This window comes from Spermophilus citellus (genome assembly GCF_964194105.1).
Source record: "Spermophilus citellus genome assembly, chromosome: 6".
In the NCBI taxonomy this organism is placed as follows: domain Eukaryota; kingdom Metazoa; phylum Chordata; class Mammalia; order Rodentia; family Sciuridae; genus Spermophilus; species Spermophilus citellus.
In genome coordinates this window covers 114095238-114109484 of record NC_138187.1, presented here as the reverse complement: position 1 = coordinate 114109484, position 14247 = coordinate 114095238, and the positions used below count along the sequence as shown (strand labels likewise).

Genomic DNA, 14247 nt, shown 5'->3' with positions numbered 1-14247 from the left:
AAAAGACAGGTTTAAAGCCTGGCCAAGAATTGCAAAGAGGAAAGTCTTGCTAATAGGCCTAATTCCTACTCTAGCCTTGTATGACCATGTTCAGAACCTGGAAGAACAACTTCACTGAAGATATCTCTTAAGATTGAGAGGGAAGGAGGGAGAGAGAGAGAGAGAGAGGAAGAATAGGAGGAAGAGGAGGAGGAGGAGGAGGGGAAGAAAATAGTCAAAATCTCCTATCTTAACGTGTTAAGAAAATTAAACATTACACAAACAGTAACACTTCAAGCATATATTAGCTAACATATTGTTAGGGCTTGTCCAAGTTGCATGGAAAAGCAGCAGTCCAGGAAAGATATCACCCTGGGAGCCATAAACAGCCCAGAGAATCATCAGAAAGAGATGGAAATGTCAGTAATGGAGGGCCCAAGAGACCAACCATTTACTTACTCACACCTGGCCTCTCAGAGCAGGTAAGAATCAGGGCATGCTCTGTCTGACCACCTCCCTCAAACATCCCACAGGAACCACTTTCACAGGATTCTGGTCCCTTACCTTCCTCCATTCAGAGCCCAAGGGCAAGCACTCTGGCCTTCACTTTGCCCAGGTTGTGTAATTTTGTTGTTTACTTGCTGGTATGCTTTCTTTTTTGGTCACAACACAAAGGAGTTCCCTTATATCAGAGGGGAGATGGCAAAAGTTTCAAAATATTTGATAACTGCTGTTTAAAGAGACATGTTTGAGTCAAACTTGATAACATGGGAGGGCGGGTATTTAGGGATTGGAATTTCCATGTGTGGGCATGCTAAAACAAAGACTGCAATAACAAAGATAGCCTGGGTCATGGTGTCTCAGTTAATAGCCAGATGACTATGGACAAGTGGACTAATCTTTCCATGCCTCAGGTTCCTCTTCTATAAAGAAAGGATAAATAACAATATCTACCCGAGAAACTAAATGAGTTAACATGATTAAAGTGTGGAAAATGACACTAAGCATTTTCTAAATGTTTGCAATTAGTGTTATTAATGATTTGGAAACTTTAATCAATCACTCAGATATGGGCCAGTTTAAAATTATGTCACATCTTTTCCCAGTCTTCCCTGGTTAGCAATAGTTCTTATAAGAGTGGACCAATAAATAGACAAAATGTTGTATATGATGCATCTTCTATATCTGTCCTAGAGGTTGGTAGGTCCTGTTGAAACGTGACTGTTTGTAAACAAATCAGCCTTTCTTTTTTTTTTTTTTTTTTTTTTTTTTTTGCCCCTTTCTTCACTCAATTCAGAGGCATTAATTCCAGGGACCTATTCAGACCTATCATTGCTATGTATGACTTTTTCAATTATCAAATACCAAATGAGATTTCAAAACAAGGCAAAGATAAAAAGAAGCAGTCTGCAAAATCACTTTTCTCATTGGTTTCAATAAATAACACTAGATTTTAAGTTGAATTAAAATATATATATACATATAAAATATAATTTTGTGCAAGCCTTTTACATTTAAACTTTTGAGAAGACACTGACTCCTTCTTACTTGTATATTTCCTCTGGAGCAAGAACTGAGTCCCCTTTCTCTGTATTTCCCCAGGGCATACAACTATAGATGAAAGGATAGATGAGGGGGAAAAAAGACATCCTGCCTTTACTCAGAGTTCAGAACCCATCAATTCATCTTATGAGGATAAGTTGCCAGTCCCCTTATGGATATCTGAAACCACGGATAGTACCAAACCCCATGTACACTGCACTATGTCTTTTCCTAAACATTCCTATGATAACATTTAATTTATAAATTAGGCACAGTAAGAGACTAGTGGCAGTCACTAATAATAAAATAGAGAAATTATAATGTTATACTATAATAAAAGTTATGTGAATGTCATGTCTCTCTCTCAAAATATCTTTTGTACTCTGTACAAAAGAATGATTCATATCAGGAAGGTCAGAGCAGGATGGCATGAGATTCCATCCCACTCCTCAGAATGGCATGCATTTTAAAATGTATGAATTGCTTATTTCTAGAATTTTCCACAGAATAGTTTCAGACTGCTATGATGGTTACTGAAACCATGGAAAACAAAAGTGCAGGTAAGCAGGGACTTCTATTATCACAGAACCAAAGAATGCTAGTGATGGGGAAGAAATTGAGTCAAGAAGAAGTTACCTAACTTGCCAAAAACCATGGAGCCATTTAATGGCAGAAGCTCAACACACAGGCTATATCCATTCTTTAAAGACTACAGACCCCTGGTTCTATACCAGAGCTTCCATCTGAAGCTTTGGAAATATGTCTCTGAAACCAAGAACAGAATAACATAGGTGCTTTTCTTCATGTTCCTAATCAATATTTACTAGAAAAGGAGCTTTACCTATACTTGTCATTATTCTCAGGAATTAAAGAACCACTGATTCTCTGTCTTGCCTCTCTAGGTCTCTGAGATGAGAGATTTGCTCCTTGTTATATGAAATCCTTCTTTTGCCCCCAAAAGCTTTCGTATTTCATCCTGTGGATAAACTGGAAGAGTTTCCATGCTGCTTACATGAAGGCAACCTTTTGTTGAAGAAATATGCTTTAGAGTTTCAGGAGCTGGGACTTTGTTTACAGACTGAGTTAAGCGCAGTTTAAAATCATGGATTTTTGCTCTCTGTCATGTTAGAAAATTTTTCTCAATAAAACTCCAAGACACTCACATCTACAAACCATCGCTCAGAAGGCATTTGTTCTTACCAGTAGATACATAGCTCAATGCTGTGGTCCCATGACCCAAATGAGATCTCAAGAAGCTTAATCCAGCCACACTAGAACCATGACTCAGGAGTGCAGAGAGGGCAGCCAGACTAGTGGCTTGCCCCAAGTTGGAGGCTTGGAAGCAGAGAAAGTATAAACACAGCTCACCTGATATTATGCTCCTTCTCTACATTCTTCAGTGGGTCCCATAGTGCCTGCTATGTGGCATGCAAGTTCCTCATTGGAACTTCCAGGACCCTTATAATAAGTCTGAAACCTATTTTTCCTTCTACTCTACTATTCCTTATAAGTAGACTATGTTGTAGATTAACCTGACTAAACTGTTTCCTGTAGAGTTCAGGCACATAACCACATCGCCATCATTGTACAAGAAGCCTGCCCCTAAGATGTTCCAGTCATCTCACCCTAAGTGCTACTCCTTCTCTGGGACATTTCCTGATGTTTTCACCAACCTCCAACCTAGAAAACCTACAACTGGAGGTGGCCTCAACTACCATGAAACTTTTGCACATTTGTAACTCACCCAAGAAATTATTTCCTAGATGGTATGGTGGTAATTTGGGAATTTTTTTTTCCTTGGTTTCAACCAACATTAGCTGAGCATTTACTATGATCAGATGCTGTGCTGGGTGCCTGGGACATAGAAATTAATTGAGTCAAGGTTCTTGTTCTCAGCGGGCTTATGGTCTAGTAGGCGAGATGATACTATGATAGAAGATGATAACCTAGGGCAATGGGAGTCCAGGTAAGGGCAGAATTTAATGACCAGGGAAATATGAAAGAGAGTATGGCAAGAAAAATTTGCTTCCTGGGGGTGGGGTGGGAAATGAAGTGTAAGGGAGGGATCTTCTAGGTAAAAAGAACATGATGTACAATTCCTCCCTACTACTTCCTGAATTTAGGTTATGATTTCCATCTCTCACATCATTCTCATTAAGATAGATATCATAGTCCTCATTTTATAGATGGAGAAACTGAAGCTCCCAAGACCAAGACCCCAAAGCTATCAACTATCAAAGCCCAGCCTGAGCTCCTGGTAACAGGAAATTCACCTTCAAGGAGCCAGCTCTTAGCTCCCATCCTCTAAACCTGGGTGACTACACAGGGAACCACTCAAAACCAGATATCTTCTGGAAAGGTTAACTGGGGCATAAGAAGAAAAGGTTCCAGAATGTGGAAACAGCCATATCCTGTACCTCCTTATAAACTTAGTAAAAGTCCTCTCAGTGTATGTGGTTTTAATGTCCCCAAAGGAGGGCCCTTCTTCTTAACTCAGAAAAGACAACCTGAAGAGAGTTACCTAGAAGTCACTTCAAGTCAAGCCAGGCCTGTGAAAACTCTCAAAAGGCTCAGAAAATTGAATTTCTAGGGCAAAGCATTTTGGTTTTGATGGAGTTCTCCCCCAGCCTTTTCCTTTTTCTCATTATTTTCTCAATTTCTCCCTTTCTAGTTCAAGCTCTTTCTGTAATACTTGTACTGGGCACATGCTTTTCTCTCTCCTAGCTGAGACTATTGTGGTACTCCTTTTCCATTGAAAGCAATCAAAAATGAAAATCCACATTTCAGAACAGGGTCTATTAAATATGTACCTTTTGTGGATAAAAAAAGAAAGCACTCTCTGAGAGCTGATTTTCAGTTCTGTGTATCACCAAAAGATTAGATAAATTGGGTGAGACTTCTGCTCCCTTGAAGGCCATTTGCATTTGGTAATTGAGAATGATGGCAAAAAGTCAGGAATCAGAAGCAACTTACTTAAGGAATGTCTTAGTCTAAAGCATTGCTAATCAAAGAATGGTTTGGGGACCCGTAGGAATGCTTCATCTGGAAGCTTATTAGAAATGTAGAATCTCAGGCCCCACCCCCGCTGACCAATGGAATCAGAATCTGCCTTTTAACAAGATCCCAGGTGACTTGTGTGCACATTAAAGTTTGGGGAGCATAGGTCTAGAGCCAAAGTAATGCTGCTTTTATTGTCATCCTAGACACCTCAGGTGGGTTTCTTTCCTAAGAAAGAAAATCTCTGTTTAGTGAACTCCATAGAATGTCCCCCACCACCCTTCTCTGTCCAAACTATTTATTCATAGAGGAATTCTAAAATGATAAACATTCTTCAACAAATTATACTCTCTGCCCAAAGAAGTTCAAGGTGAAACAAGGCTACTGGCCAGCCCTTCCCTAAAGGGAAAGATCTGAACTTGGGACGTAAAAGACAGCTCTTATTCCCACTCTCTTTTCCAAGGGTCTGAATCTCTTTGCTTATTCTACTCCTCTCTGGGGGGTTGGGGGGGTGGGGGAAGAACCTCCCTATGGACTACACAGGTAAGTGGAGAGTCTGAAGGGCATGCTCTGCCCTGGGTCCTAAGGAAGTGTAATAAATACAAATGGGAGGAACCAAGATCATAATCTTTAAATCCAGGCTGTGCTCAGACCTCACACATCCAATAACAAGACATACATAGATAAATTCTGATTAATTAATCTGTCATCTATCTACATGAGAGACATCAACCAGGAAGAGGAAAAATCGTGTGGACCTGGTTGGAAGGAATGAAAGAACTGAAAGGCAAGAGAAGAGGAGAGGGGAAATGGCCCAGTCCTGCCCATTGGGTCCTGTCCCTTGATTTCTACTTGCCAGTGAAGCAGAGGTAGTTAGTGTTCAGGGCAGGGCAGAAGCTCTGACCAGAGCCCTGGCAGACTACACAGAAACTGATCTGACCTCACACTGGACCTTGTCCTCTATGAAAAGGATGCCTGTCTCAGAGATATTTCTATTTTTAAAAAATTACTTCTTGATAAAACTAAACAAAACAAAACAAAAACCAGGTCCATATCCAAAGCAAATACTTTCTCCCTAATTCCGACAGATGCGCACATCATAACAAACACTTTAAGGTTCCAGGTATCTTTCACACATCTAAATGGAATGCCTGAATTAGGGACCAATTTGCTATTCTCCTCCCCCACTTTGGCTAATTTTTCATTCATTTTTTCCATCTTCATCTTTGGATTCTCTTAAACAGCAATATATTCAAACACATGAATGGTCTATTTATACCAAGCAATACTTGTTTTTCAATTGGCAATAATTTAATCACATATTAATAGTATTTCGGCTCTGGAAACACAGTTCTGTCCTTTTCACATCCACATCAGCATGCCCTCAGCAAAAATTTGGAATGGACAGCAATGATGGACAGCAGTAAGTAGGGGTGGCAGGGATATGCTTAGGCTCTGAAATTCAGACAGGAACTCCATTTGTCTTCCTCTACCACAACCAAAAGATAGCCCTGTCCCTCAAACCCAAGTATGTTATAGATTATCCGCCTACAGAGACTGAGGCTATCAATTTTATTTCAGCAAACTTCCACTTTATAGAAGAGCACTTGACTTGCTTCCCCCTGTAAATCAGACCTAGATGAACTAAGCAATCTTCCAGAAGAAAAAGCTCTGCATCCCCTTCCCACCCCCAACATGCAGACATGCTTGAACACACTACTTTCTGAAGAAAGAGAAAGTTAACTTTCAAATAAACCTGTCCTTCAGCCAGTCTGGCCATGTTTTCAGACCTTTTACATTTCCAAAGATGGATCTTGTAACTCTTGACTAAATCCAGAGGATGAAACCTGACCTCTGTCTGTCCAGGGCATGCGTAAGGGTCAAAGGTCCACAAATACACCACTTCCCCTCCCCCCAACACATACTTCTTTCTCTCAAAGTGAGAATAATGGATCAGACTTTATTATTCTTTCTTCAGAGAAGCCAGGCTGGGCTGCTGCTGGGAAGCTCCAGACAGAATGTGGGTGTGTGAACCTGTGCGGGTTCCACAGAGGAATTTTCTGGGAACTCCAGGCGTTTTGAATAAAGGGTAGGTCTGAGGCTGGGGCACAGGAATCCTTGGGTTTCTCAGGCATCTCTGAAGTCTGGATGTACAGAGTGAGGGCGTGTGCAGCGGGGCTGTCCTGCCAATCTGGCTCCCCTCCCTGCCCGGCCATGGCCATCCCAGGCCCTCTGGTCACAGCGGGGTCACTCACCACCCGTGAGCTGTGCAGGGCCAAAGCACAGCGCCAGCTGAAACCACAGGATCACTGCCAAGAGTCTCTGGGGGGACTGAGGCTGCTGCTGCTGCTGCTGCTGCTCTAGAAATCCATCTCCATTGCTCGGGTTCATTCCATGATACATCTTTCATCCACAGAGGGCATCCAGCTTGCAAGAGTCTGCAACCACGAGCGGAACACGACAATACCCCGGGCTGCTGGAGCTCTGGGCCACGCTCCCACTCCTCGGCCCTGGGACCCGGCGCCTCAGCTGCGCCGGCTCCATCCCAGTTCACCCCCGCAAGGCCCCCGCCCCCTTTCCCACGGCGAGATCTCCCCGCCGCCCCCAGCGCAGGGTACACTGAGTAACAGCCGCCGTGGGATGCTGCGCGTGCGGGAGGGATGGAGGAGGGGAGGGAGAGCAGGGGTTAGCGCACATTGGCTCTGCGCCGGTCCCCGGGATTCAGCGGCTGTGACCAGGACAGGAAAGTCTAAAGCCTTCTAGCGTCTAGGGGCTGAGAAAACACTTTTCCCCGGGCCTAACCATTTCACTCTTAGGAATCTCACAATGTGGCACCGGCTCCCCCCAGCTACTTCTCTGGTTTTCCCTGGGATCGGGAGGGTCCTATTGCCCTAGTCCCCAATGAGATTGCGCTGTCAAAAAAATTCCTCCCTTGGGGAGCAGAACAGGACGCAAACTCCCCCTGCCCGGCCTGCGTGCGCCTCCCCGAACTGGAAAGCCCTTTCCGGGCTCCTGGTCTTACCTGTGGGTCTCATGCATGCAGCTTCCTTCCCTCCTCCGCCTCCTCCCCCCGCCAGTCTAACCCGCATCTGTGCGCGACCTCTGCTGCCGCCGCTGCGCGAGCGAGCAAGACGGAAGCCTCGGCGGCGGCGGCGGCGGCGGCAGCGGCGGCGGCAGGACCCGGCTCCAGCGCCCCCCGCCTGCCGCCCGCGCGCTCCCTCCCCAGGATCCCCCGAGCCGGCGGGAGTGGGGGTGGCTTGGGGGGTACTGCAGCCGGCCGCGCGCCCCCAGGGAGGCTCCCGCGCGCCCGCTACCTGAGATCGCGAGCGCGCGGCGGAGGCGAGGAAAGGGGGAGGGGGCGGAGACGGGGCGAGGGACGCGCGGCCGGGTGCGCGCACTGGCGGCTGCGCGCCTCCACGAATCGAGCCGGCGCCGCGGCGGGGGAGGGGGTCCGGCGGAGGGCGGGGAGGGGGAAGGGGCCCGCCGCGGCCGCCGCGACCAATGGGAAGCTGGCGCGCCTGCACCTGTCGGGGCGCGAGTCGCCAGGCAGTAGCTCTCGCTCGCTCGCTTTCTCTCACACACACAGAGGCCTGTCGCGTCTCTCCAGGAGCTGGACCGCGGCCAGCTGCCCAGACGCTGCGCGAGCCACTGTGCCCGCCGCGGCCTCCGCAAGGCCTCTGGTGGCCCCAGCGCGCTGCGCGGCGCGTGAGAGCGCTAGCTCCTTAGACTGCGGCCGTGGAGGTGGCTCTACGCCGAGGAGTCCCGACACTGCCCTCCAGTCCCCACCCCAAGAGTCTCACTCCGACCTGGTTATAACTTGAAAGGGGCGGAGCAGAGGGCGTCAATTGCTAAAGCCTTTTCGTCCCCGGCCTTACACCCCACCCCACCCCCATCCACCTCCGCGGAGGCTCTGCTTGTCTCCTCAGAGCCCGTAGGACAACCCGAGGCCGCCGAGACACTCTATTCCTCCCCCGCACCTTGGTGTTTTCTCTTTTGCCAGCTGCAGGCGTTGTGAGCCAGGACTCCTGGCCTGTCTTGGGATACACTGATCTCTCCGGATCTTGGCTTAGGAGGCGCTCTCCCAAGGAGGCGGGACGTGCTGGGTGCCAAAGCAGAAGGTTGGGTACCTGGGGCTGTGAATCGGAACCTAAGAGTTCTGGGGGCTGTTTGTCCTCCTAGCCCCCAAAGGAGAGAGCTCTCCTGGCTGGCGATCCCTGCGCGGTTTGCTCAGCTAGCAGCGGGTTCAGTGCTCACTCACCACTAGCCCTGGCCGCCTGCCTTTCCTTCCCAGGATAGGCCTCCCTCTGCAGGCTGCACTCCTAGGGCCCTCCTTGCGGCCGCGATGATTAAGGGGTGCGTGTGAGCTAATGAGGTGGTGCTGGCCGGCAGCACTTTAGAACCAGTGGCACTCGAATTATTCTGTAGCAATTTGTGGATATGAAAACCATCTTTCTGGTACAGCTACCAAATCATCCCTTGCTTCTATCGACTTTCTCAAAAATCTCACATACTGATGATAGTTGGGAAATTACAGCTTTTACGGTGTCGACTCTTACTGAAAGTAATTTTAACAAATTCTTGCAGGATAGATTAGCCTTTAGTAGATAAACCAAGCTCCGTATTTTCTTTTTCCGATTTGTAAAATTGAGATGACAACTTTGCACAGAATAAGTTTAAAATTTTGGCTCTAGCACAAGTGCATTCCTGATAAAGCTTGTACTTCAGGGCTCCAAAATTTTAGTCGGGCGTTTTTCCACGTTTCCAATATTCTGAGATGGTCCTCTGCAGATTGAATAATTTTTCAATTTTTTTTCTCAATGAATTTTCTACCTCATTTTAATAGATATCAAATCCACAAAGCTCAAAAATATTTGTTGACCAGGTGTGTGTTTTACAATCAAAAGAGATATATCTTAAGTACTAATAAAATGTCAAGATGGAAAGGAACATCCAAGTTCATCTGGTCCAAAATGGTATCTACGCTTGGTCTCCTCTCTGATGTTTCTAAAAAGTGGTCACCCAGCCTCATCCAATAATTTTTTTTTATTTTTAAATTTTTTTAATTTGTTCTAATTAGTTATACATCACAGCAGAATTCATTTTGGTTCATTGTACACAAACGGAGCACAAATATTTCTTAAGGAAGCTGAAATCTACCTTCCAGAAACTTGTACCCACTACTAGTTCTGCCTCTCTGGTCTTGACCCACACAGCTAAATGGAATGCCTCTAACTGAAGACTATTTCATTCATTTGGAAATGGTGTTGCAGTCACTCTAGTCTTTCCTTCTATGGGTTAAACAGCCATCTCTTTCAGTGTAACAATTCCCAGGGCCCTCATCAGCCCTTAACCTTTCTCTGGATGTGACCCAGTTCCTCATTGCCTAGTCACATTCATCAAAGTTTGTATCAGAAAGGGCTCTATTTTTACTATGTAGGTTATTGACCAGTATGGCTCAGGACCTCTACTTTAAATAGTTTACTTCCTTTAGTGCAACTGAAGACGAAAGTATTTAGGGGCCAGCTAAACTCAACATTTTAACAGTTTTCTGCATTATCTCCCTTTTCATTTTTCTTAAATCTGCCACAACAAAATACCACAGACTGGGTAGCTTAAACAACAGAAATTTGTTTTCTCACAATTCTGAAGGGTGAAAGTCCAAGATCAAGCTGTTGATAGGGTTGTTCATTCTGGGGCTTCTCCTTGGCTTGTAGATGACCATCTTCTCCCTGTGTGTCCGCATAGTGAGGTCTGTGTCCTAATCTCTTTTCATAAGGACACAAGTTATATTGGACTGGGGACTACCCTAGAGAGCCCATTTTAACTTCATTGCCTCTTTCTCTGTAAAGACCCTATCTCCAAATATAGTCACATTCCGAGGTACTGGGGGTAGGGCTTTGACATATGAATTTGGGAGGAAAGGACGAAATTCAGCCCATAACATCTCACAACAAAAATAAAGAGCTAATGTTATACTCATCTTATTCATCCTTAGGTGAGAACAGTAAAGACACAGGAGGTCAATCCATTAACTCAACAGCACCCAGCCAGTAAGATCCTCAGATGTGAATCTAAGACAGTTTAACTCCATCTCTTATAGTTTCTCCACCATTCCACAGTTATTTTCATGACTATATTTTACCTCAAGGAATCTACAAAATAAGTTATTCACAATATATATATATATATATATATATATATATATACACACATATATACATTTAAATATTTTTGTTTTAGTTATACATGAACACATATCTTTATTTTGTTTATTTTCATGTGGTGCTGATCATCGTGTGGATTCAATCATGTGGATTGAACCCAGTGCCTCACATGTGCGAGGCAAGCACTCTGCCCCTGAGCCACAACCCCAGTCCCTTATTCACAATATATTTTGATATGTATTTTTCTCAACAAGAGGAAGGGAGAGAGGGTGGATGGAATGCGAGAGAGAGAGAATGACTTACTTCCTACTAAGCTCTTCTAGGAGTTGACTCAAAAACCACTACCAGTAGGTTCAGGAATTTAAGGAAGCCTTGGAATCCTTCTCCTAAATATAAGAGAGCCCCGTGGGCTTATCTGGGGAAATTAGACATCCTACCCCTTCCCTCCACTCCCTGGACATGACGTTCCCCATTGTTTTCACTCCACTCCCCTATCATCTCCCTGCCCACCCCTTTGCACTAAGATAGATTTTTGAAATTTAATAAAGCATCTTCATGGCTTAGGCTGTGATTTCACTCTGAGTGGCCAACAATATTTTATTTCACATGTATTAATTGAGCACCTATTAAGACCTGGATGTTATTCTAGGAGCTGGGGATGCAACAGTGAACAAACTCAAATATCTGTGCCCTACAAGAGCTTATATTCTAACTAGGGAAGACATATAGCGAATAAAATAAACAAAACATTTCATATGTTAGATGGTATTAAGTGCTGGACAAAATAATAAATTAGGAAACTGTAGAGGAAATGTGCAGGTTAGAGTGTAGGAAAGTTGTGTAACAAAGTTTATTAAATATACAGCAACTATAATAGAAGTTTATTTCTTTCTCCTGCAAATGTCTTGTTCTAGCTGGCAGGACCTCTCTGCTCCACAAAGTCATTCCGGGACCCAAGTTTCCTCTGTCTCATTACTCTGCCCTTCCCTAAGGTATTACCTACATTTGTGTAGTTGAAGCTGGGTCACTGGAATCTCTGGAGTTCAGCCTGAGGGAAAGTTGTTTAAAAAAAAAAAAAAAAGGCAATTTCTCTCTTTCAGGCTAATAAGGCAGAAGTTAATAAACTAGTTCTCTCACACTTCATTAGTGAGAACCAAGCCACATGGTCATGCCTAGTTGCTAGGAAGCTGGGAAATGTAGTCTTTATTGGGCATCCAGGTGACCAGAAGGAAGAAGAGAATTTGGGGGGTTGGGAGCTAGCAATGTGTCTCACCTAGTGCAGAAGACTAGAGACTGCAATTTTTAATAAAGTTTACTGGAAAGCCTTGCTTAGAATATAATATTTAAACAAAAACCTGAGGCAAGGAGCAAGTCATGCAGTTTTCTGAGGGAAAAGCAAATGTAAGTGCCTGAAGCAGGATCATCCCTGTCAAAGTCGGAAAACAGGGAGGAAGTCAGAGAGGCTGGAGTGGAGTGAGTGATGGGAAGGACCAAGGGGGCTGAGGTCAGAGAGGTCACCTGAGTCCTAAAACACCTTACCCATGGTCTGATTTTTACAGAGGGAGAAGAGATGCCATTGGAGGTTTGTGAGCAAAGAGGGACATGACAGAACTTAAACAGGAAGTAACCAAAAGGATTTATGTCCTTTATATCCTATCAACTATACTCATCACTGTACACCCTGAGGCCCTTTCTTCCTTTCTTCTCAACACCCCTCAACTCCTGTGCCCCTGAGACCTCAGAGTGTGAGCTTTGATAGCCCACTGCTTCACAACTCTCCCCAGATATCAAAGTGTAACATCACTCCCCAGCCCTGCACCTTCTTATTTACATAGCACAGACTGTTAGGATGAGCAGCCTGCCTGACCATGCCTCTGAAAAGACCAAGACCGAGCTAAAGGGCCAAGAATAGCATTTATCTAGTTGGTCCACTATCGCGCTGAGCACAGAGCCTGGAACACAGTAAAGCAAACAAGATTTCCTTTTTTTCTGAAATAGTTCACATGTGAAAGAAAGGAGATAGTTCCCACTTCTCTCTCCCTGTCTTAATCTATTTTCTGCTGCTATAATGGAACAGCATAGACTGGGTCATTTATAAACAAAAGAAGTTTACTTGGTTCATGATCCTAGATGTAGTGAAGTTCATGATCAAGGGGTTGCATCTATTGAGCTCCCCTCCAGAGCTTGAGCTCCCTTCCAGAGCTTCCCCAGGGGCTTGTATATTAGCTACCCCACACACATCTTTCCCTCTCCCTCCTTCCCATGCTTCCCCTCCCTCTCTCTCTTTTCCCTCCCTCCTTCCCCCCTTCCCCCTCCCTCCCTCTCCCCCCTCCCTCCCCCCTCTTTCTCCTTCCTAAACCCATACCACATCCTTAGTGGTGATTGGTCGTTTCCGTGTAATAGTTAAGTTAGGTAAACTGCCATAACAGGTAAGCCAAAATAAGTAATAACTCCAACATAGTAGGATTTTTTTCACTCTCATAGGACAGTATAGGAATTAGTGGAGTTGGGGGGCAGTCACCATTCAGGAACCCAAGCAAAAGGCAAACTCTATTGTCTTTATTACATGGTTTCCAAGAGTTTCTGGTCTTTTATCATTTCAGAATGTTATAAGATGGTGGGACACACTACAGTGACACTCAGATAGTTGAAACACAGAGTTATTTGTTATTTATAATCCCAAATGAGAAATGGCTGTCAGGCAGGACCACACAGAGTACACCTGGGCACAGAGTGAAGAAGGTTGGACTGTAGGGGTTAACTTATGTATGGCAAGTGAGTTGGGATTAGCTGGGTCTCATGGGTTCCCTGCTTGTTGTCTAATTTGAGTAATGTTGCAGGGCTCTAAGGCATAGGGGTTATCCTTAGTTGTCTAGTACAGAGCTCTGAGGTGATTAGGGCAAGTGTACAGTGATTTCATGTGAGAACCCCAAAAGAGAAATAGTTGAGATATAGACTTGATCAGCTATTTAAGAAGGGAACCTAACCAGCCTCTTTCCATTTTTTTAGAAAACATCAGCCAATAGGATAGGAGGATAGATAGATGGGCCTAAAGTGGCCCACATCTATTCTTTTTTTTTTTCTTGGTGTGTGTGTGTGTGTGTGTGTGTGTGTGTGTGTGTGTGTGTGTTAGAGGGAGGAAGTAACCAGGGATTGACTCACATCTATTCTGCCCACATTCCATTGGCAAGATGAAGTCACATGGCTAATTAGTTACAAGGTCTCACGCAGTTGCAAAGTGAGCTGGGAAATGTAGTCCCAGAGTCAACTGATCCAAGTATAGAAGGAAAGTTCAGATTTTAATGGGCAACTAGCAGGCCCCACCAAGAAGCTGTAAATTAATATGAACTCACATATTTCTTTGCTTCCCCGCACCCCTGGATTACTTTCATATCTGTTTCACCTGCTTGCATGGTAAGTTCCTTCAGGGCAAGGCCATGATGTTCTCTTGCTTTTGATTCTTTTCCCAGCAATTAATTCTGTATCCAGTGGGGTTCTTAATGGATAAGCTTCTCACTAAAATGAGCCTCAAGTTATTTCAATTTGCAAAGATAGATGCCACTTC

At 44.7% G+C, this 14247-nt stretch overlaps 1 protein-coding gene across 4 annotated transcripts in view; it reads right to left on the bottom strand.

The window, feature by feature from the left end:
* SUSD4 (sushi domain containing 4) overlaps nt 1-8640 on the bottom strand; it is a 127030-nt gene extending 118390 nt beyond the window's left edge. Inside the window, exons 1-2 of one of the 4 annotated variants that reach the window (XM_081299011.1) lie at nt 8496-8640; nt 6774-6956 (exon numbers count right to left, since the gene is read on the bottom strand). In XM_081299011.1, the coding sequence (XP_081155137.1) occupies nt 6774-6921 (148 nt within the window). In that variant the 5' untranslated portion in view covers nt 6922-6956; nt 8496-8640. The other 3 variants (XM_081299009.1, XM_081299010.1, XM_081299008.1) reach the window with 3 other exon arrangements.
* Nucleotides 8641-14247: the final 5607 nt, after the last annotated feature.